Here is a 25,810-nt window from a genome sequence, read left to right as displayed (position 1 = left end):
AGAACCTATTGCAATAAAACGGCAATTTCATACTTTAACCCCTAATACTAAATAAATAAAAATATATTTAAATTTATAATGAAGGAAGCTCTTCCAACCAAACATACTAATTCCTCAGTAAAAAAATTACACGCACATTCTAAGCAGGATGCTATTCATTGTTATACAACCTTCCACTTTGCATGTAGAGTACACTATCATAATGAGAATCATTACAGCGCATTCACTCATTATTTCACAACAAAACTGCTGACGGTATAAATAAAATATCAACCGAATTGTGTCAAAATTACAAAAAAAAATATGCAAAAATAAAAATTGTTCACCAGCATCACAATGAGTGAACTAAGTAAATGTTCTCATAAAAAAATCAGCACACAACGAAATATTTATGTACTAAAGTTACCTTGAAATGGTTTAAAAATACAACAATCTACTTTTATTACTAGAAATTCAACAATTCGTCTAAATTTAAATTTTCAAATTTAGAGCACGAATTGTTGAACTCCGTTTTTGGACGAAATTCCTTTTGTAATCTTCAAGCACAATATCGGGCAATTAAAACTTAAAATAGAATTTCTAGATCCTTTTTAAATTAAAAAATAAAGATACAATCATACATTGTCGTAAAATTATTTCTAGTAATTCGGTTTTTTATGCCTTCTCAAAAGTCCTCATGAACAACATCATCAACATCCTCATGACGAATTTTACCGACGAATTATGTTCTCGTGAAGTTTTGACTTTAAATATGACTGAGGGGAAGACAGAAAAGAAAGGGAATGAGAGGAACACAGAGAAATAGCCTTCAGTGAGAAATAAAAAAGAAGGTAAAGGTAGTAGCTACAAAGAGATCAAAGATCAAGGCTGTGGGTCGTTGGGAATAGAAGAGTCTACATCGACAAGAATAATCTTAAATAGAATGTTGATTTGACCTAGATATCGTTATTTTTTTCCGAAAACATCTCATACGAGTATAATACTCAATTATTGCTGCAATCTTACGATTGCATTAAAAATAATGTGTAGTTTATTTTAAGCACAATTATTTATTTAGTAGCAGTAGAGCTCCTTGTGAAAAGGTTCGTCCAGGGAAGTACTGCCACCTTACCTATTACTGCCGCCACGCAGTAATGTAAGCACTACTGCGCTCAGGTTTTGAAGGGTAAGGTTGCTGTTGACATTACGACACATGGAACTTGTCAACGTAGTTCAAAGTGACGGGCGCTGTGGCAGTGCTAGTCAGATCTTTGCGATTTAAAGCTCGGAGTGGCGCTGCAACTGCTATGGACAGGCATGTCGCTTACCACCAGACACACGACTTATTCGTCCCGTCACATGATATCATAAAAAAAGTCAATGTTATCATCACATTACACTTAAATTCGTATCACATGTTGTTACATAAGAGAGATTTTCAAAATGTATACTCATGCTATTTAAGTAGACCATCTTAATAGTGCAAGAATGTGCAGCGGCGCGATGCGAGGATGCCTTATGGACTCCTTTCAACTCTGCGCGGGCAGGGTACGGTGTGATGGGGTGAGCGGTGGCGATGTGTCAGTGTCAGTTAGTGTCAGTAGCTCTAACACCCCACACCGTTTGGCACATATACCTTGCCCGCATCCCTCGTACACATTCCTCGCGCACATCTCTCACACACGTCTCTCGCCATTTTGGATGTATAAATACTTAGCTCCGCTAACCTTTTTCCACCGGATCCACGCTAAGCGAGGCTACGAAAATCAAGTAATCCTATTGGTAGATTTTTTCCTCGCACACCGCCTCGCTACGCCGCACATCTCTGGTGGAAAGGCAGCCTTACAGGAAATGCGTAAATTTGTTATTGAAATTAATTTCCTTGTATATTCCGTAATTGCATGGTTTAACCTTATTTAATGTGAACTTTGGGTTTGTGGAGGTAATATGGAAATTTTAGATGATTAATTGATTAGTTATAGGACTTATGACGTGTTAAGCGGCCATTCTCACATTCGGTGTTATCAGCCTAATTACAATAACTATAGTTTTTGTTTTACGTAATATACCCAATAACATTGACATACGAACAACTTTAAGCTAAACTATCAATATGTCTAAATGGCATTAGAATAGACAAAGTACTTTTCGAGTTATTACTTAAACTATTTATTTTTTTCCATCCTCTAAGAGTTATTAACACAAATATGTTATGGAAACGGGAGCCATGGATACTGTAATTAGAAAGTTCAAACATTTAAATGGCTACGGTAATTAGGTTGAGAACACTGAATGCGAGAAGGGCCGTAAGGGTCATGTATTCCTTAGATTCGTCATAAACAGAGAACGAAGTTCACTATCCTTATCTAGCGTTTCAGTTTCATTGTCTTTTTTTTACAACATCAAGTGACGGGACGAACAAGTAGTGTGCCTGCTGTGCACCAGATTCAAATTCATTTATTTCTCAAATTCAAATTACACTACATGTCAAAGTATAAGAAATTATATTGACATCGTCAGACAAAAATGAAAATTATAAGAAAAATACACACCAATTAATTAGGATGCCAGAAACATCAACAGTACCAAATGAAGAAAGATTATTTCTAACGTACTTTATAATTTTGTATATGTAGAGTGAGTAGTGCGTCATTATGCGTTGCGCTACAAAGAGATTTCTGCAGGAATGTTTGTGTTTTACCCCAACCAATACGCGTATGGCACGTTTTTGCATTAGCATGACTCTATTGGCATCCGTGGAGTTACCCCATATGAGTAAACCGTATGACATCAGCGAGTGGAAATGTGCAAAATAGACCTGTCTTAATGCAGAATCAGAAATTAACAATTTTCGTTTACGCAACGCAAAGACTGCACCACTCCGTCTATCACACACCGAAACATAAGTTAACAAGTCCCATTACCTGTAACTGTACTTTCACCAAAGGTTGTCTAAAGATTTTTAATTATTTCAGCCGAATGATTCGGTTTCAACGCGGCATGACATTTGAGAGATCGAAAATAACCATACATGGCCAACGGTTTGTTACAAGCTAGGTTTTGTTCTTCACGGATTCTTTCGAACAGTTAATCCTTATTTTCAAACTATGCGTTGATTGCAGAGTGCACAAGCTGTAATGATGAAGATCTTGGCGTAACACGATGGACGATGCCTTTGCTCAAGTCTGGAGAGAAGAGGTACTACCTCGGGATATTCTTTAAGGTGAGTCAATCTCTTGAAAAATCACGAATCATCCGGTATTTTTTCGCCTATATTAACATTTTTTTCTTTTTTTTTCTAATAAAAATCCACTCATACAGAGATGATCGTTGAAAATGAACGGGTTCATACAATAACAAATTAAAATAAAAAGAGATTTTATTGTTGTTGTAAAGGTCACTGCGTTTAAGCGCTCGTTATAATAGGTCATTGAAAATTGGATGGTTTTATCTAATTCAAAATGTGATCTCAGGTATTTGTTTTATTAGGAAACAAAACGGTCAGTGTTTCATTGACGGTCCATCAATCTTAGCAAAGTCATCATAAAAACAAAGGTCATTCAAAAGGTCCGTACGAGTACGAGTAGGTATTTTATATTGTATCATAACATTTATATGTTGACAATAAAAACTATTTAATAACAACACTTTTTATAACACTTTATTTTTAAATATGAACTGATGATCTTACTTGTAATTAAAATAAGTTAATGGTGTAGGGTGTAACCAATCATGTTTAATTTTTTGTGTTTTCTTTTTTTTTCAATGTAATTTATTGCCTAGATCTGTCGGTGTGCGGTCAAACCTTAACTGGTATTTGTTACACAGTTGGCAGTCTAGATTCAACTTTTCTTTGTACCTATTTCTTAACTAATAAATGACATTTATTTTATTTATAATTAGGAAAGTATGTTATTTATTTACTATATACAACTTATAACTTGCCCAATTAAACGACTCTACGTAATTACATAAATAACACTTATAAAAGTCTTAAAAACACGGGAAATGACCTTTTAAATATAAGTTTAATAAACAGATTGAGGGGTCGGAGGCTATTGGTAACATTAAGCTTTTTATGATATTTGTGTTCTGTCTGGTAACGCCAGGTATAGTTTCTCTGAGCTCGCACCTCCTTACCTTTCCCGTCCTAATCCGTGCTACGCCATAGCCATACAAATCGCCAGTGAAATTAAAAAATAAGTGTGACGTTACATTCAAAATTGAAAAATCCGCATCCGCATCGCAAATATATTATTAAAATTAAATATCCCGCTTCTCCGCCCGGCATTGAGCTGCGTACGCTATATATTAAATGGTGGCGTTATCGGTGATCAGCCGCACGTGAAGGTGTGAATGAGACGAGCTCTACGACTTTTCGGATATAAAGGTTGGTGGTAGCACGGTTCCATTTCCTTTTACTTGCGAGCTCATCCTTTCCAGCAGCTCCCCACGAGCTATCGAAGGTCGTTTTTAAATTTTTTATTATAGCGTCACCACTGTCTATATTAAAGTTATATATCTGGCTTTGAATAATTTGTCACAGATTATGTAAGTACTTTTAATTATTCATAATATAAGAATAAAATGGTAATTGGATCGAAGTTTTGAATTAATGGGTCCAAGTGGATATTGGGAAATCCATTTGTATTTATAACTTAGATAGTCACATTTGAAACAGGTCATTGAACTTATGGCAGTGGTAAATAAGTGCTCGTGTGATATTCAATAACATAATTGGCAAAAATATCAGTTTACTTGTTACGCGCGTTGCATACAAACTTCGTGCATGAGAGAGTCTACATAGCTGTACGTATGTACGTTTTACGTACAGCTATGTAGACTTATATTTTATATATCTTTACTAGCGTTGTTGCGAACATCAGCATCCGCATCCGGTAATCCCAATTTAAAAAATGTCCACATCCTCATCAGCCTCCGCATTGATTGATGCTGGTATTCATTATAATATTTTCGCATCGTGACATTAATTTACAAACCATCCAGAAACAAACTGCAAACCCAAAAAAGCAGCTCCGCCGTCGTTCGTACTTTGTGAAAAAATGTCAATATGATTATAAATATAGATGAGATAGGCAGGCTGATTGATTTTATGCGTGTTCTTTTTTTGATATATGTGTATATTTTTTTCATAAATGTCATAAAAGCATTGAAAAAATGTAAAGCATTAAAATATATTTTTCATGTAGAGACTATTAAAGATCTGTACATTTTTCACGATTTTTTTTAAATAGACAAAACCAGCAACTGCATCAGCTGGTGTGTAAAAAACTTGCATCTGCAACAAGCCTGATCGTACTTTATACCTTTGTACTAGATATAGTTAAGCTATACAGGCTCTAATCGTTAAGTGTGTCCAGGGGCCATACCATGGACTCTTATTACGATTCAGTTTATGACCTAAAATGAATCGTTGTGAGACAGCGTTACATGAAGTGTATATCACCATCCCGCTTCCTTGTCGTTACGAACCTATACTGAACTGTAATAAGAGTTCATGGTAAGGCCCCAGGTGTCATAATTTCGTAAATATAAGAAATATCACAAACCCTTAAACTGATATCTAAAGTACGTCACTAATAAGGAAAACGACATCAGTCAATAACTTTTTAAAAATAAAACAAGAGCCTTTAGAGAGGCAACAACAAGTTTACAGACAACGAAACTGCTAAACTATCTTTTAATTGAATAAAAACAAATGTTTATTTTTAGTAAGTACAAAATGTTATATTCAAGTCAGTTGTTTGTAGTAGAAAAACTAAAGCCTCTATGAAATTAAATGTGCGGTAGTGTTTAATGTTAAAATATTGAATATTTATAGTTTTATTTTGAAAGCTATTGATGTCGTTTTACTCATTAGGTGACATACTTCCGTTATCAGTTTAAAGATTTTTGATATCTCTTATATTTACGGTATGATATCCTGGGCACACTTTACGATTACACCCTGTATAGGTAAGGTGGAGACGCAAAGGAGTAGAACATAAAAGCACATTATTAAAGCATTCTGCATCGATGAACCTGTCTACCTTAGCTGCTGTAGACATCTCGTAACAGTCTCTATATCATTTGCGTTTAAAGCTGTAACCGTAAATCTACTTTAAACCCAGACGCAAAAAGAGTTACAAGTTTGAAGTAAACGTCTGTGTATTTTTGTGTTTGCATGTCTTATCTATGGCGTCGTAGAATTTAGACGACTGGACTGATCTAAAGCGCAGGCCACATCGCGAACGAAGCTAGCTAACTTAGTTTAGCTCTCGTAATTGGATGCAACCAACTATGCCAGCTTTTTTTTTCGTGGGGAAATCCTCCTAGGATACCTCTCAGCCGTGGGGGTAGCTGGAGGTACTTCTACCGACTAAAACCTCACGGTGGCCTTCTCGGGTGATGTAGCGGGAGGGATCCGGGATCGACTATGCGCACCGGAACCCCCCGCGGCACCTAGGAGGACCTACGTCCTCCTTTCCTCGTCACGACGCAGCGGGCCACACCGCCCCGTCGTCGCCAAATCGGCAGCCGCGAGATCGGCCCTCTCCCGATCACGCTCGGCCAGCTGCTTCCGAGCGTGATCACCTCTTCACAGAAGCCTCTCTGCCTCATGGAACTATTGCCCCACCAGCAAAGCCGCGACTATGCCTGGCGAAGAGACATCTCGCCCGATCCGGGCAACCAGGGTGTTCCTCTCCGAGGCCCTGGTGAGGCACTCCTCCAGCGTGTTCTGCACTACATCGTCGACTCGCGTCGGATCTGATTCAGATACTCACCGAACCATCCGTGACCGGTGAGTATCTGTGTCAGCCGGAACGTGGTGAACGCACGTCCGCTAGCTCAACCAGACTTCGAGGTCGAGCAGGATCGCTGACGCGAGATCCTTGGCTGCTCCAGCCCCAAGTCCAGCCACCGCACTTCCGACGACGCAGCTTCCTCTGCCTGGAGCTAGCTTAGCTCACGTAGTTACGTACAAAGTTAAGAAGGGGTGAAGGGCGGCAAAAGGACGACATATTTTACATAGCTAGCGGGATTGTTGGGCTAGTTTAGCTTAGTTCGCGGTGTGAACCGAAGTATGAAAAGACGCTCCGGCTACGTGACCTAAGCTAAGATAGCTTAGTTTCGTCCGCGATAGGGCCTGCGCATTAAAGCGTTTTTTTTTTAATTGAAGACTAATTTTACCGATATGGTTTTTTGTTTTCTTTTTTATAACACGAAGTGACGGGACGAACAAGTCGTGTGTCTGGTGGTAAGCGACACGCCTGTCCATAACAATTGCTGTGCCACTCAGAGCTTTTAATCGCAAAGATCTGAGTGGCACTGCCACTGCGCCCGTCACCCTGAGACGTAAGTCGACAAGGCCAATATACTTATAATTTCACCAGCACCCTTACTCTTCGAAACCGGAACGCAGTAATGTTCACAATTGATGAACATCAATTCAGCTGTATACGGTACATGGTATTGCCACTAAAGTGAAGTCGTTATCTGAGTCCTCGATTCCATGAAGTTAATAACGACTTCACGCATTAACTGCAAACATGCAGTCAATCTGTTAACAGCCTAACGCAATTGCATTTTGTAACTTTCGAGATATCGATGGCCTAGCGCACACTTGTACTAACTACAGTTTTGGAAATTTTACAGTAGAGTAATTTGAAAGTTTGACTTCGAATTCCAGAAACAACTCGCTACGTATGAATGATTTATTAATAACGCACACACTCATCATAGCCCTGCACAAGGGAAACCCTCTGTCGCGACTGCCATGGACACACACATAGACAACCACAAATTACACCCAACCACCGGAAATCGAACCTAGGACAATTACGAAATAGTGTAACTATTAAGTAGCAACTTACTTTACAACTCAATGGCTCTTACACTAAGCTTGCAGAATTATCGGTCAATTAAAACGAAAGCCCATGCAAGTAGACATTTGGGTAGACATGTATAGCGATTTATACTTTAGATAATTAAAAAGACGCGTGATGCGAATGAAGCTTCATACTTGATACTTGTCTTTTAATTTTGTCGAATATTACTTATTTGGCAGTAATTGTTTCGGACGGATGTCGGACGGAGATCGACAGTAGACCCCCAGATACTCACCGAACCATCCGTGACCAGTGAGTATCTGTGTCAGCCGGAACGTGGTGAACGTTTGGGTAGACATGTATAGCGATTTATACTTTAGATAATTAAAAAATTATCCAAAAAGTACGCAATTATTACATTTGTGCTCGCAACACTCAAATAGTAAAATCACTTAACGTGATTGTGTACAAATTTTGACCAATACTCTCAGTATAATATGAGTTTAGTATCTCTGTGTTCTAGTAACTACATATTTTTTTCTGGAAATAAATTCAGTTAATTTAAAAACGTAGGTAGTAAGTAATTCCCTAAAAAAATTAGAACACTTCAATTATTGGAGTCTTGCTTTGATCTCAGTTAGTTAATTTGGCGTGACGTTTTTACAAAAAAGAGACAACATCTTGGAGTTCTGATGAATAGAAATTATTTCATTTCATTTTATTTAAGAGCCATGCTCTTGTCGGTGTAGCCTCCTCCACTCCTCACGGTCCATAGCCAACTCCTTGACCTCCCTGTAACTGCTCACATTAACCTTTCTTTTTATTTGGTCACAGAATGCCATTCTCGGTCTTCCTCTCTGTCTCCTTCCTTCCATCTTTCCCTCAACAACAACCGTCAGCCTTGCTTCTGCCCCTGCCGGACTCAGACCGCCACGGCATGTTACATCGTGGCAGCCCGTTGTCAAGAACAATATTACTTTCACTTTTTTCTACCATTTTTGCTACTTTTTCGGGAGATATTGTGCAGTGGTTTCCCGCTTGCCTTCTGCACCGCGGTTCATAGAAATGATGCAGGGTGATATTTAATACATTTATTTGGCACCGATGAAAATAAAAAATGAGAAATTATGCAGTTAGTGCAAATGTGCGCTAGACCATCGATTTTGGCACTTAAAGTGTTTTTTTTTTTTTTTTTTTTTTGAAAAATGTCAATTGTGCTGATTTTGCATGACAATGAAACTAAAAAAGGATAAAAAACCTCTTACAGAGGGTTGTAGATCTCGTTTCGATGATTACGTTACTTATAATAATAAATAAGAGGGCAGTACCTATATGCATGTATGTATTTATATTAACCAATAAAATCTACATTTAATAACTCACAATACTATATAGCAGTTATATATACATATAACTAAGGTTTATTAATACACATTTAAAGTGCAATATTCTTTAAACGTATATTGAGATACCTAAATACGTAATATACAAACCTTGTAACTTGTTTATTGAAAATAAATGTGTGGTTACAAGGTTGTTCAATAAAATCATGCTCGATTACGCACACATTACGACATAAGCGTAAGCGCATCTGTAGACATGCCGAATGCTGTAACCGCCTCGCGGTGCCGCTTTCTCTACCACACCCATCTGCCAGTCTGCGTGTAGAGAGTGCAATAAACCTAACATCAAAATTGTGACTGACTCTTTTATTTTAACTTTTTTTTTAGAAAAGAAAGAAAAAGAAAGAAAATACATTTATTTGTTTACCACAATGACACCACAAAAGACAAAAGACAAAAAAAAAGAGAAAACAGAACAAAACAGAACTAAAACAAAACACGATCAAAACATTCAACGTAAAACAAATATATAATTACGAAACAAAAACACAAACAAACACAAAATAAAAATGTATATACAAAAATTAGATAAAATTAAAACATGAACTATTCACACAAATAATAAAAGAAGACTAAATATTGAGATACCTTGTGTGGTGCCAGCCGCGGTAACAAAAGGGTCACAAACTCAGTATTTGCTGGAAAACGCAACGCGTTCCCAGCACTGATTTTCAGTTAAGACCCTAAGTGAGGTTTAAAATTCCCCTATATTATAAATAAATAAAGATATAATAGAATATAAGATAAAATTTAAAAGACCCTAAATTAAATCCTCATGAATTTTAACTTTTTTATGATGCTAAGTGAGGGAACGAACTAGTCGTGCTCCTGGTGTGAAGCGACACGCCTGTCTATAGCAGTCGTAGTGAGCTTTGTATCGCTAAGATCTGAAGGAGACTGCCACTACGCCCGTCACTAACGCAGTAATATTCACATTACTACTTGACGACAGAATTAGGTAAGGTGGTAGTACTTCCCTGGACAAATTCTTTGACAAGAAACTCTACTGCTACTAAAAACTAAATGTAAGGACGTGCCATGTCATTTGTAAATCTTCAAAAAGCCGTTCTTCCAAATTATCAATAACTGTTCACAGTTCAAAGTGAAATTTATTCCGCTGCTAAATGTTTCGCATCAAAGTTTCAATTCACCTCTAATTATCTGCATAGAAATATTAACCATTCATTTAATAAATTGCTTTTAAATTTCGGTAATATAAGATACGATACAAAGACCCGGAAATTATTGCGCAAAATTCTAATGAACAAACTCATTATACGTACTATCCATAGAAATATTAATTAACAAGAAATATTTATGATCTCATGTCATATTCATTATTGGATATTGAGAAAATAATTCATTACGGTCGTATATTATGATCGAGTTAAAAAAATGTATCTATTTCTTGGAACACAATATGTCTTAACAAAAACTTTACCATATTATCATATCGAATTGTAATTTATGATTCGGTCTATCCAAAAGCTCTCATAGAGATGTGGTCAAGGCAAGTAAAGAATATCACACTTTCATTCACATTCCGCTGCTAAATCAAATACCACAAACGCAAATTGAAACTCAAATCATTTTATTTCATATATAAGCAAATATTGTAAATTAAATATTATAAATTAAAATATAAATTTATTGTAAATTAAAATCGTCATATCGACCAAACTCTACTGCTCGTTCGTAAGACAGATTCCCCTGAGAAGAATGAACAAGAAACTCGAGGGGTTGCTATTCGTAAATATACATTTGAATACTATAATTTACAATATTTATTTCAAACATCTGAGATCGGGAATAGCTGCAAGAGCTAAACGGGTCACTACCACGGATTTTTGTCACCCAAGTACGCAAAAGCTGTATAAAAAAAGTTTTTGTTTCGCTACAGTTTTAAACCCAAAAACAAACGACCTTTGGCAACATTTATGGCCTCTAACATGGCAATGTAATGTCTAATGTTTTCGCGTTTGTTACACATAGGGAATGAAACTGTTTTCCGGATTTAAATCGCGTATATTTGCTTTTTCAAACAAACCAACGTTTCGGACCCTTTACAGGTCCCATGGTCACTGTTGACTGAGGTGGTAAAGTCTTTACCATTTAGACAATGTTGATGCATTGCAAAACTATAAAAACCATCACCTAATTTGCTTACCATCTTGAGAATAGTTTACAAATAGTGGTTTACAATTTACTAATCCTTGGATCTATTATTACAATGTAGTTAGAGTCATTCGCTGGTCATCAATTTGCTTTTAACTCCTCCCAGTACATTCTAATCGCACATTGCAGTGTTGTCAAGGACTTCCTATTTCATGCACTTAAAGTGTACTTTATAAATCATATTTATTAAAGTGGAAACTTCAAAAATAGTGTATATCTACTTTACATCTTATAGAATGTCAATTTTTAACCGACTTCAAAAAAAGGAAGAGGTTTTCAATTCGACTGCATTTTTTTCTTTTTCTTTTTTGTATGTATGCTACGCGATAAATTTGTGAACCTATTTTGATGATTCTTTTTTCGTTGGAAAGACGGTACCTCAGTAGTGGTCCGATTTAAATTTGAAGAAAATATTCCACCTCTAAGATGATGATGATGATGATGAAGATGTAATTCCATGACCTTTTGTGGTCCATTTTTTAGTCCTGAGATTATTAATATAAAATAACCTCTCTCTACCACTTTGGAAAAAGCTTAATTAGAACCTTTACCAGGTCGAAGATATTAAAAAAGTTGAAGCATGTAAAATAAGTGGCACGAAACTCCATTAAAAGGCTAAAGCCGTAAGCTCAAGAATTTGATGGCGGTTAGTAAGCTCCGGAGAATTAGGTCAACGCCAAATGATGAAAACATATCAATGCTCTGAAAATTGTAAATTGGCTTACTAATGGCATTACTGATATTGAAATTGGCGTTGTAAAATATTTGTAAAACGTCTAATTCGTTCTTTTTACAACACCAAAAAATCTTAAAATTTTGTCTCGATAAAAAAGAAGGGTCAGCCACAAAGGTGCTGCCTAGAATAATATTTTTTTTATAATATCAAGTGACGGGACGAACAAGTCGTGCGCCTGATGGTAAGCTACACGCCTCCATAACAATTACAGTGTCCTCAGCGCTTTAAATCGCAAAGATCTGAGGGGTACTGCAACTGCCCCGTCAGGAGGCAGTACTTCCTTGGACGAACTCTTTCACACGGAGCTCTACTGCTATTAAAATATATACACACAGTAGTTTGTAGCACGACTTAGTTGAAGTTACTGAAATGATATTCATTATTAACCTAATGTTCATACATAACACCGCAAATGACGCTTCTGTACAGTCTCAGAAATTCCATTGAGAGCTTTCTCTCGGACCGGTTACGAATTGCGAGCTTATAATGCGGTGACGGCCGTACTTAAACGGATCAAACTACTGGTGGTTACATGTTAACATTATTAAGTAATTTTATATGGTACTTATTTAAATTACTAGATCAATACAAAACCGGGGATGAAGTGTGCACAAAACATAGTAGGTACAAACTTAACAATATTTAATTACTGCCTCCGTTACCGAACGATTACCATGCCGTACTGGCACACCGAGGTCCCAGGTTCAATTCCCGGGCTGGGAGAAATATTTGTACGGCCTACATATATTTCTCTAGTGAGTTTGAGTGTAATTTGTGGTTTTCTATGTGTGTGTCCATGACACCCGCGACACAGGGTTACCCTAGTACGGGACTACTGGCACGGGTCTCCTTTCAGGCGAGGGTTTAGGCCTTGGGATCGGGGAGTTCACACGTTTTCGGTAGATGTGAACCTTCTTCAACGTGCAGGTATCTTCACGATGTTTCCTTTCAACGAAAAGCTCATGACAAATTTCAAATTAAATTTCGCACGTAAATTCCGAGAAACTGAGAGATGCGAGCGGCAGGTCAAACTATGTATTAGGCTGCCACGACTTTTTTTACAAGTAGCAATCAAATATTTATTAACCGACCGACTTCCAAAAAGGAGCAGGTTCTCAATTTGACTGTGTTTTGAGATGTGACATTTATGAATCGATTTTGATGATTCTTTTTTTTGTTGGAAGAGGGTTCCTCTGTAGGTATTGGTCCCATACAACTTTAAAGAAAATATTCCACCTCTAAAGGTGGCAAACTAGGGGAAGAATCCGGTTTCGCGCACTTTCCTGTAACCGATTTCAATAAAACTTGGCGAATAGATGTTATTCCATGAACTTTTGAGATCGGTTTTTTTAGTACTCTGTGCTGATTTCTTATTGTTCTACATTTTGCAGTCGTTAACTACGAATGTAATTACGAGCCAACTGTAACATAATGGATATTAAAGATTTAAGTAAGCACCAAACAAAATAATATGTTGCATTGCTTCAAAACGGCGGTATGAACACAACAGTGTATTTAGTAACAAAAATTGTAACGCTAGACAAACATCTGTGATGGTGATTATGGTATTCGCAAGACAATTAGTCTGTCTTTTGTTTCGTAGCAACTTAAGTTGTTCTGTCAACATCGCGTTGTAGCAATCATGATTTAATGTAGTAATTAAATATGTAAACGTTTTGATGACATTACCTTGTTTGGTACATTACATTGTAAAGTTTATTGACTTGATGGTAATTTAAAAGCCGCCGAACGCCAACGAATTCCTCTCAATAAGAAATCATTAAATTCCGTACAAAGTGTTCGAAGTTAATCAAACCAAAATGTTTACAAGTTAACGCCTTTTATAGATGTTGAAGAATGATTCAATCGACGATCATTCAAATTACACAATGTGAGTTCTAACTTGTCTGGATGTCCTACTAACTAGGCAAATTATATATCATCATTTTGATTCATCTCGCTGTACATATCAGTGCATTAACACTAAAGTAATTACTGGCATATACATCATACATTATTAGCATATCAACACTATTTGAATTTAAAACGGAGTTCGAAATTATCAAGATAATAATTTTCTTTAAAATTATCAAATCATGATAATGGTCTGATAATTATCCGGTAATTACCATGTCAATTATCTGATAACTATCCGGCTGATTCATAGTTTTGTCTCTTTAATTTTTTCTGAAATTAGCAAACTGTGAGGAAACTAAATAAATAAGGAGTAAAATCTTTGGAAAAACGATCCGATTTGTAACTTTTAAAAAATTAACATTTGACACGTTTTAGATACGTCTCGGGTACGTAAACATATGCCACGATATTGCTAGCGGTAGCATTTTGTTGTTTTTTTTTTTTGTTTATATCTGTCAATCTCCAATCTAAAAACATTAACTTAATATGACGCCGACAACGACAAACAAAACAATCCGATAGTCTCATTGACTTCACCAATAATTAGGCACACGATGTAGAAACGATGGAGAAACTGATTACCATTGTTTGTGGCAATTATTACAACTCATTTACAGCTGAATAGTACCTGCGAAACAGGTGTTCCATCGCGATGACTAATGGCCAGCTTCAACAACTAATAGCCAACATTGGCAACTAATCTCGATCAATGCCGACGGCGAAAGTAGGTCTATAGCCGGTTGTTATACAGCTGTTACAGAACTTTTATAGGACTGCTTTTATGTTTAATCAACTGATCGCACTAACCAAGCTTGTTACTTAAAATTTATTAGTGTAGTTCTTGTTTTTTTTATGTACACCTCTATTTTGCAGACAAGGATATAATTTTCAAATTTTAATAACTGTTTTTTATCGAATGTGCTTTCTAGTTACTGAGCAAACTAAATAATAATAAAAATAATAATAAGAAAATACTAACACAAAATCACTATTTGTTTTAATTGTACTACTCAATTTTTATCATAAACATGAGTGAGTAAAGTGCAGATTAATAATAATAATCTATTATTTCATATATAAATAAATTCATGTCATTTGTTAGATAAACAAACACTTGTTAACTAATGTTAGTCTGCCTTTGAAACTACACGCACAAGACAATAATAATATCTACTGTAGCGATCTACGAGTCAACCACCTTCCGTCGGCTTTAGCCAGTGCTTCCATATTCGACTGTCATGTCTGTCTGACAATATTTTTAGAAAGCCTTTTAATAAAAAGAGTACATATCGTCTGGGATAGTGTAATTACGCGTCACTAGCATTTTATTAAGAGTTTCCATTTCGGTAATTTAGTGGCTTAATCAAATCCGCGTAAATGTCATGACAACCCAATTAGCGTGATTTACGGGAATCTATTGTTATCAGTTCGTAGGCAACATAATATAATGCTTACTGTGCAAAAATGAAAGTCGTAGATACAGAAATAACAAAGTAATAACGTTAAATCCCTCTTCCATAAAATTTGGTTTACTGCAGATTCGCACCTTCTACCAATACCACATACCCGGATTTGTATTAGCCCGACGATATTTTTCTACTACCTAAGTAAACAACAATAGTTTATCGGTAAAACAAAGCAACTTTTTCTTTTTTCGAAAGTGCACCTTTAAATATATCTACGTCGACTATCGACAAAGTTAGTCCGGGAGCTATTCATTTCTACGCTGCGGGGTACAGTTGCCATTGCATTGTTTTGTTTCTTGCTTTGTTTGAGAGTGAGATTGAAATCTAAATACAGACGTCCTTCCTTTTTACTGCTGTAGGTAGGTGGACACATAAAGATGATTGTTAAGAATCGACCAACGTCTTCGAATCGTTTATTTGCTGTTTCATTGAAAGTAATTGCGTATACGTAGTTAGTACATACTTTATGTTTGAAATAGTACATTAACTTTATGTTTGAAATACATATAGACTTACTACTCTTTTCGTAAGCTCGGCACCTTAATCTATTTAGGACACTTTAAGTAGTGGTACATAAAACCTACAATAACATACACTGTTTCTGAGTACTTACAATTATATATTTATTTCATACAAATTTGATAAAAATAATTATTACTTGTTTTTTTATAAAAAAAACGTAAGTGCGCATTTGACTTCTGCCTCACCTGATGGAAAGTGACAATGAGGTCGACGTTGGAGCATGTACACTTAAATAATGCCTATTCACTCACGCCTAGAAAAGGCCCAAGTTATAGCGTACAGGGAATAAAAATGCAGACAGCGAATTCCACTCCATAGCCGTTCAACATATAAATTCAACGTATAAATGTGTAAGCGTAACGCTTCGTGCGGATCCCTGGATATTTACAACATAGTGCTGGAAACTAAGCCTACGTCTAGTCCCCCAATGATGCAAAAGGGAAGGCGGAATTCAATCGTGTAATTCCATCGCCCACTCTCCGTGATGTATCCTATAGAATACCGATAAGCAGGCAACTTATGGCGGTGTTCAAGGCTATGCAGCTTCGCCTCCTACTAATTCCGAGTCACCTATAAGCCTCTTGGCAAACCTATCAATTGAATCCAAGGTGACCAGTTGGTATGTAGCAGAGCTATCCAAAAAGTGGCAGCAGTACTCAATGCACGACCGGACTTCTGTTTGTTACAGCTGAAGCAACTGTCCTTAGTATAATGATACCTACCTACACTTAAGTAGTTCTACCAGTAGAGCTCCTCGTAAAAGTGTTCGTTCAGGGAAGTACTGCCACCTTGCCTATTTCTGCCGCAAAGCAGTAATGTAAGCATTATTGCGTTCCGGTCTGGAAAGGTAAGGGTGCTGGTGAAATTACATGCACATGGCTCTTGTCAACTTATGTCTCAGGGTGACGGGCACAGTGGCAATGCTCAGATCTTTGAGATTTAAAGCTCTGAATGGCACTACAACTGACTTCCCAATAGGCGCACGTCTTGTTTGTTCTGTCATTTATCACAAAAAAATCGCTAATACCATATTATAGTTTTAAATTAGGTATATTTATAGTTGAATAACAGTTTTATTAGAGCTAGTGCAGACACTTAATACAACTCCTACCATAAATTGTAGGTGATATATACAAAACGGTACGAAATAGTATAAGATGAGACTTCTACCTTTTCATCTACAGAAAAGACGCAATCTGTAAACGATGTTATTTACGCTTAATTACGATGGCAATATTTCTTAATCAATTAATTTTTATTTGGAAATTAAACTATTTTTTCGTATCTATATATACGACATATTGCGATATATTATATATCGTGTATATTTATGTTTCTAACTAACCATCCGCCCCATTGTCACGTCTGACTGAGATGGTAAAATCATGAACAAGTTATGTAATATTAATGCAAATCACCCTATTCTGAAATAGTTTCGAACATTGAATACTTAATTTTTAATTTATCAAAGAACCCTTCAATTTACACCATACATATATGATTTGCAAGATTTTTTATTTTAATAATATGGATTTTTACTAAATTAACTTTAACAATTAAAAAGTACATAATTACAATAAAAATAAAACATGTTAATGAGCAGTACGCGAATTAGATCAGAAAAAATAGTGTATCAAATACAAAAACCTAAACACTCGATACTTTTTTTTATTTAATTTTTTATTAACAAAACCCACTAAACAATTTCCATTTATATTCTTTACAGGCTAACTGGTTTAAGGCGCAACAGTACTGCCGATTCCACGGAATGCACCTCGCCTCCATCTCCTCACAGAAAGAGAATGACGAACTCGAGAAATACGTCAAAGATTCAGGTTGGCATAATTTGAATAACAGTCTAGTCCGAGGATTCCCAAAGTTATCTATATCGACCTCCAGGTGTCCACTCCAACCTACTAGGGGTTCATGTTAGCGAGAAAAATATATAGACCGCGGGAATTGAACTCGTTTACGTTTACACATTACATGGATAGTAAATACATAATATAGAATAGTAGATAGTATGTACACAAGTACATATATAATATATTCTTATAACAGACTTATAAATAGCCTATGAAGTAAACATTTCACAGCAAACTAGATGTAGAGCTATCTATATTCGGTTAGTTAAATAAATAAATGTTAAACAACACCACATATGTTACTCTGATTCCAAAATACGTAACTAAAGCACTTGTGTTATGGAAATCGGAAACAACGAAACGGTACCAAAAATATCCAAACCCGAGACTATATAGAAAAGCTAGTTTTTCTACATTGACTCAGCCGGGAATCGGACCCGGGGCCTTAGAAATGCAATACAATGAAAATCGGTGTGCAACCCACTCGACCACGAAAGTCGTGAAAATGTATACAACATTTATGTGTTTTTTATAGTTTCTCACTATACAGCTGCTAAGTTTATCAAAGTGAGTAAAACTGTATCAGCTGTCTAAATATCATTTAAAGTTGATGGATTTGTTAAAAAACCATATTAGAAAAGCAAAATGTCTACACAAAACAGCAAAAAATGGCAAGTGGTTTACGAAACATAAAGTTTGGGAGCCTCTGATCTAGTCTAATTCCATTTTCGTGCTTACCTGCCGACGACGTAGGGTAAACGTTCGTTCCCATTGTGTCCTGACGACAGATAGTCGTGCTGTTAAAATTGTCGTGGCTGTATACGTATAATTATCGTGGTTCTATGTGTGAACAACTTCATATTTAAATGAAGTTGTTCACACATAGAACAACACGATTAACTGTCGTTCACGACTGTTTTGACGTTACGACGAACGACTGTCGTGACAATGAGAAGAGCTGGACAGGACAGTCGTACAACGATGAAATAAACGTCCACGACCCAATAACGACAGATAGTCGTGACATCGGAGCAGTCTAGACGCGACAATCGTCCAACGATAAATAAAACGTTACGACATAGTGGGAACGCGCCCTAACCTGATTCGAAATTTTTTTTAAGTTTCAAGTATACAAATAATTATACTACTCATAGGAGTAGTATAACAATAATGTGCTAGATCCTTGTTGTAGTTGTCTGAACAGAATAATATGAAAAAAATCGCTGGTAGTGATTTAACTCTTGCAGGTTATCTCGATCGATTTGTAATAAAATAAATATTGTAAATGATAAAAATATAAAAATTATTTATTTACAAAGAGCAACACTTAGAGTTTGTTACTCATACTTCTCGGGGGAATCTGCCTTGCGAATTAATAGTCGAGTTTAATTAATATGACGATTTCAAGTGGAAATAAACATTGTTTGAATTTGAGTTTGAGTTAAAACCAGTTTAGAACTATACGTTTCCAGAATTGTTACAGTGCGTACCATTGGGCCACGTAACGCGTAAACGACGCGCAAATAAAGCGTATTAAAGCGATTCAAACGAGATTCAGTAGCAGATGCGCTCACAAATTTAGTGTCTACGACGACAGCTCTATGACGAGTGTTCACGAACCGCGCGTCGTCTGCGCGTAAAAAATTCGCTGTGTGTATAGGCTCTAATGAGTACAACGTGTATTTATTACTTTAGAAAAATACTGCATAAATCTACTTACCTATCTCTCTCCTATCTTAGCGTACTTAAAGTACTTTACACTTGCTTGAAATATTTTTGTATATTAGTGTATTTTACGCGATTACTTCGGCATTTGTGAACCGATTCTTTTTGTTGCTGGAAAGGGGTGAGATACTCCAGTGATCCCATTCTTATTAAATAGCAGTAGAGCTGATTATGAAAGAGTTCTTCCAGCAAAGTACTGCAACCTTACCTATTTCTGCAGTCAAGCAGTAATGTCAGCATTACTGCGTTCCTGTTTTGAAGCGTATGGGTGCTACTGAAATTACAGGCACATGGGACTTGTCAACTTAAGTCTCAGGGTGACGGGCGCGGTAGTCATTCTAAGAAAATATTCTAAGCGTGGCAAATTAGGAGATCAATCCGATTTATTGGATTTCACCCGCTTTCTATCAACCAATTTCAATAAAACTTGCCAAATAGATGTAATTCCACAAACTTTTGAGGTCGGATTTTTTTAAAGTTGAAATTTAAGATATAACCAAGTAGTTCTTAAAAAAAGGCTTTAACCATTCAGCCGTTACTGGACGTCACGCAGCGCGTTACTAAGTTTTTTTTATGTTTTTGATGCCCTACTTGATAACGGGCATTGTGTAGTTAGTTAATCTTGTACAATAATTAAAACTCCAATGAATGTTGACTTCCGTTTCTCCAAGTTTCTTTATTGCTCTTGATAATTGGTGTCGTTACGACTTCAAACTTTAAACATCAAAGAGTTATATTGAACCCTCGTTATAAACTATAATGCTTCGTTTCTTGCAAGCAGACAAGCCGAGTTGTTTTTTACGTTCATACTGATTACTATTTTGTAGATAAAGCAGCGATCGCTCAACTTATTTGGTGAATAGTTCTATATCACTTGTAAGTTAGCCAATATGCTGTGTAACAAAGGATAACGGCATCATTTGCTATTTATCATAGAAGGTAAGTCCCTTGCCTCCGTCGTGCAGGAGAACTCCGATCAGTACCAGTTATAGGACCGACCTACTATGATCACCTACCTGCCGAACTAAAAAACGAACGTTGTAAGGAAACGTTCAGGTGCAGACGGAAGAACCTTTTTTTGGAAAAGTCTCTTTACTCAGTAACAGAGTACACTCAAACGTTTTGACGTTTAGGGACCAGTTCTTCATTTGCCTTTTTCTGCTTACAACCTGTTCTGTATTCGACCACTTCTTGATAAGGCTAGTTCTCTTAAACACCATTTCTGCTTTTGACCACTTCCTTATTTGACTACCTTGGTTACGGTGTGCAAGAAAACTCAAGACTTAATTTACTATGAAATTAAAACAAACATCCAATTAAAAATGTATGTTTTATTAAACTTAATAAACAATAAATAATAACAATTCACTTGTTCCATGTTTAAATCTTACATACTAGAATTCACTTAAAACCCTATCTTATACCTTGGCTCAAGGGGGACTGTTTCGCGTTATGGCTCTAATAACGTAGCTTCCGATAAATAACTTTCTTCAAAAATTCTATGCTTGTCATTTCATTTTGTTCTAATTTTTGCAACAATAATTTTAAATCCTTATCAAATTTTATATCAATATTCCTTCGATTTTTTTTCATTGTTAAAAATAAACTTTCATTTTATTTTAAAATCATAATATTTTGCTTCCTTTCTTAAATAAGCTACAAATGCAAAGAATGTGGGCTTCCGTGGTATCCTTGCGTTTATACGTCTGTGCCATCCTTCAACAGGATTTGTGGTACGGTGGCGTTCAGTACTACAACTTAAAATTTTTGGGTTGAGCTTCATCCATTGTTCTTCAAAATATTTTTTAAATAACTTAAGTTCATTTGTGTCTGGCACAGAATTGCTAATAGAAAACCATGTCTCCGAAATTCGATTATATGGCAATAACGGCAACAAAGCTACCTTTCTAGTAAAATTACGTCCTTCCTTGGAGCCAGTCAATTTTAATGTTTTCGCTTTTTTCCAAATATTTTTATTATAATGATAAAAGCATGTTGTTACTTGACAATTGGGGTATACGGTTTGTACAGCATTTATTGTAGCTATTTCAAAATCACATTTAAAATTGTTCATGATTATACCCAACTTATCCTTGACTAAAGAAAAAAATCGAACATAGGTTTGCTCGCTTTTATTTGGTAACAAAGTGAAAACGGCAGGGATAACATTTGTGGTATTCTCATTGGAAAATAAATCCACATGTAATGTGTACAATTGGTAAAATTGACAAGGGACGCAACGGAATGTGCCGTCACCAAAAAATGTTATGCCGTCTATTGTCTTTTTCAATAAATTCCTCGACGTTTTTGAACAGAAAATTATAATTTTTTCCTGTTCTCCATCAGCACAATTAAAAAAATGTTTTCCTAGTCCTTCTGGAACTACGACTTCTTCAATTTTTTTAAAGTTCAACAGAGAGGAATTCAAAAAATTCTTCCGTTTTGCAAACATACTATCTTTTACCGATGAAAACGATGGCACATACTTTAGCTCGTCAGATGAACATTCTTCCTTTAGTTTTTCAAAGTGTTTTTCGTAAATTCTTTGAACTGGTTCGAAATTGTGGCAAACCTCCGCTTTACATGCATTTAATGTTAATAATATAATATTTTCTATTTTTCGTGAAGAACAGGTATGGTTTGGCGGTCTTAGAACCATAGTTCTTTCTTTATTTAATGCAAGAGTTGTAGAACACTCATCACGCTTTACGCACCTCCATCGAGACGTTCCGTTTGCATTAGTCACACTTAAATTGTACCTGTATTTACCTTGCAGTAAAGTTTCCTGTCCTCTTTTATTTTCAGTAAATGTGAATCCTTCTTCCATTGCTTATTAAATAATATTCAGTTGTTATAAAATTCCAATGAATGAAAACCCACAACACGTAAACAAAACAGACAATGACAACATACAGACAATTTGTTTTAACATTAATCTATGCATCTAATCAACTTTTCTAAGTGGCCAGCTCTCCAAAAAGATTACTTTATATCATAGAACGAACACTGGAACTCCTTAGTAGTGTATTATTACAGTTTTAAGTGAACGATACCTACCTATAATATTGTATGGATATGTTTTTTTTGTATTTTTGTTAAAATATTAATTGTTTTTAAGTTTCATGAAAGTAGACAATGTTTGGTTTTAATTTCATAGTAAATTAAGTCTTGAGTTTTCTTGCACACCGTAACCAAGGTAGTCAAATAAGGAAGTGGTCAAAAGCAGAAATGGTCTTTAAGAGAACTAGCCTTATCAAGAAGTGGTCGAATACAGAACAGGTTGTAAGCAGAAAAAGGCAAATGAAGAACTGGTCCCTAAACGTCAAAACCCACTCAAAGTACTTAATAAATAATTAAATTATTATATTTATTAATGAATTTGACATTCACCGTATTAATATACTGTAATAAACATTTATTAGTTATTAAGAATTTATATTGACATTTCCTATATACACTTGACATTGTTAGTTTCATTCAATTTATTAGTTTAATTAATTATGTTGATTTTGTATATGTACACTATTGTGTACTTAAGAATCACTATTATATAAATTGTAAATTGACGCTCACTTTTCGATAGTAGTATAAAATGACATGTAATTGTATTTGTATGAAATTTGTAATGTTGAAAAAATAAACTAGCTAATAAATCCGCGAGGTCAATCACCAAGAACAACTTTTACTATAGGGAAATTGTGGAAAAAAAATTAGCGTCTTTAAAATTAAGTTCAGAATGTTTATCTTTGAAATGTAGTTGAGTTATATTTTAAATTTAAAAGAGCGGCGATCGTCTAGTGGGAGAACCTCTGCTTCTCAATGGAGAAGTTGATAGTTCGGGAAATAATAAAGAAATTAAATTGCTGTGAACTTTGTTAACTTTAATACTAACTGCGTTAAAATGAGTTTACTGAAAAATAAGGACAGAATATAACGACAAAACAAATTTTTATTTAACAAACAATGAAAAGCTTAGAAAATGAAACTATTTTTCCGATTTTAAATCGCGTATATTTGGTTTTTCAAACAAACCGACGTTTCGGGCCCTTTACAGGTCCCATGGTCACGGTTGACAGTCAACACTATGAAAAAACAGTACTTCCGAATAACATACGAAATCTCCGACAGAAATACTAACTTAACGAAAATGTATATTCCTTAAAAACGTATTTGATACACTGTAGGATTTAGCCCCTGTAACTTTCTACATAATTTTTGATTATACCGTTCGCTAGGGTATGCGAGAAGGGCACTATAACCTGTGCGTGCACAGGAATCTTTTAAGTTCAAGTTCTGACCCCAGATCAGCCAGTGTACAGGACCGTCATAGACTGTTGTCACTTGTCACCACTGAGTTCATCCGGTTCTCAAGACACGCACTTTATACACAATATTGGTTAAGGATTTACTTCTTTAACTCACAATTATAATGAAAATAATCACAATTATTCGGCCCGCGATGGCGACGCTTCGTGCTAGCTACAGACGCGACGCCATCTTCAATTTTTTATCGAGCTTTTATTACTTCGCTGATGGAAACTACACATTGGCTTCAATTTCTATGTTATGAACGTTTACTAGCAATACCTCTCCTTTCAAGTGAATTAAAATATAGTGATTAAAAGTTTCGCGTCTTTTGGAAAACGTCTGAAGTCCTCAATCATCATATCGGGCACGTGTGGTGGATTATGTAGGCCATAATTCACCCTTTTCCTTAAATGATAAGTGCCGTGCCTATTGTTGATGATCATACGTAACAAAAGTTATGTAGATGTCCACGGAGTAATTTTGGCCCTCTAGCAGGTTTTTGCAGAACGTATACCTGCTTCGATAAGTCGTCCTTTCAGTATTCTCACTTTTTGTAGGTGATTTTAAGGTCTTTGTAACATTTTCACAAGGAATCGATCATTTCTGTGCACTGTACATCTTTTCCTTCCAGAACCAGACCTTCTACTGAAAGAATCAATCCCTTGAAACCTCTTCTAAATCCTTTGAACCTTAGAACGCGAAATTCCGTGCCGCAGGGCTACATAACTTTTGTTAAAACCTTCAACGAAAAGAGTGACGACATTACTAGCTACTACAGTGAGTCGTAATGAAACTTGTTTAAGTGAACCCTACTTGTGCAGTACTTCTATTAATCAATAAAATAGTGAAACTAAGGAATATTTGCACAACTGACGATAAATGAATTAATTAATTAATTAAATGATTCCATCTTTAACATATTTCTTTTTAACATTATGCATGTATTTACTACCATGTTATTCATCTATTTTTTGTAATAATACTGCACTATAGTTTGTTTTTTGTTTATTGATATAAATATCGAACAAACACAAAGAAAAATTCTTTCAATCCGACTGCCACCAGCATCTGTCGCCTCAACGTGGCTACACGTAGTCCAATCGGATAGAAGGAATATTTATTGTGTAGCTTCGATCTTTGCATCAATAATATTTTAAAAATACATTTCAACCGAGCCAAAACAAGATTCATAGATAACATAGATTGAATATTCTATTCCAGGATACGGTCGTGAACATTTCTGGACATCAGGCACCGATCTAGCAGAAGAAGGCAACTTCTTCTGGATGGCGAACGGCAGACCCCTTACATTCGTCAACTGGAATGCAGGGGAACCTAACAACTTCCGATATGAGAACGGTGAAGAAGAAAACTGCCTTGAACTCTGGAATAGAGACGACAAAGGGTTAAAGTGGAACGATTCCCCATGTTCATTCGAAACTTTCTTCATTTGTGAAGTAAGAACAGACTGATGGTCTGTAGTTTTGTGCGTTTGTCACTGCTTGTTTGACCTGACTGTTTTTATCAGTGTTTATTATGTATAGCAAACATTGACTTACAATTATATGGACGTCGGGTCCGCGCTAAAAAGTGTCAGAACTTATAGGGCGTTAAAATCGTATACAGAGCGTCATTCACGCTTTAGTCTTCGTTTGTTCGACTGACAGCGAAGCAAGCAAAATTAGACAGTACTGCGATGACATTACAATTTAAATTCAACGTTTTAGCTTTTTCATATTCCTTTACATGTCACTACGTTTACGTTGACTTGGGACATTTTTTTCGTGGTTTTTGTATTAGACCCGTCGTCCATTTATTTGTAAGTCAATGATAGCAATGGATATATTGAGATATCCATTAGGTCCACAAAGGTCCTTATTTGGCT

General features: G+C 35.8%; 1 protein-coding gene across 1 annotated transcript in view; it reads left to right on the top strand.

Annotated features, from left to right (window-relative positions):
* The window catches only part of LOC113228075 (C-type lectin 37Db), a 78,121-nt gene extending 52,545 nt beyond the window's left edge, over positions 1-25,576 (top strand). Inside the window, exons 3-5 of the mRNA XM_026461215.1 lie at positions 3,102-3,202; positions 17,754-17,862; positions 25,147-25,576. Coding sequence (XP_026317000.1) covers positions 3,102-3,202; positions 17,754-17,862; positions 25,147-25,397 — 461 coding nt within the window. The 3' untranslated portion in view covers positions 25,398-25,576. The remainder of the gene's footprint in view (positions 1-3,101; positions 3,203-17,753; positions 17,863-25,146) is intronic.
* The last annotated feature ends 234 nt before the right edge of the window (positions 25,577-25,810 follow it).

Source organism: Hyposmocoma kahamanoa, unplaced genomic scaffold (genome assembly GCF_003589595.1).
Source record: "Hyposmocoma kahamanoa isolate Upper Pololo Valley unplaced genomic scaffold, ASM358959v1 220, whole genome shotgun sequence".
Taxonomy (NCBI): Eukaryota; Metazoa; Arthropoda; class Insecta; order Lepidoptera; family Cosmopterigidae; genus Hyposmocoma; species Hyposmocoma kahamanoa.
The sequence above is the reverse complement of the archived record's forward strand: the minus strand, read 5'-3'. Positions and strand labels throughout refer to the sequence as shown.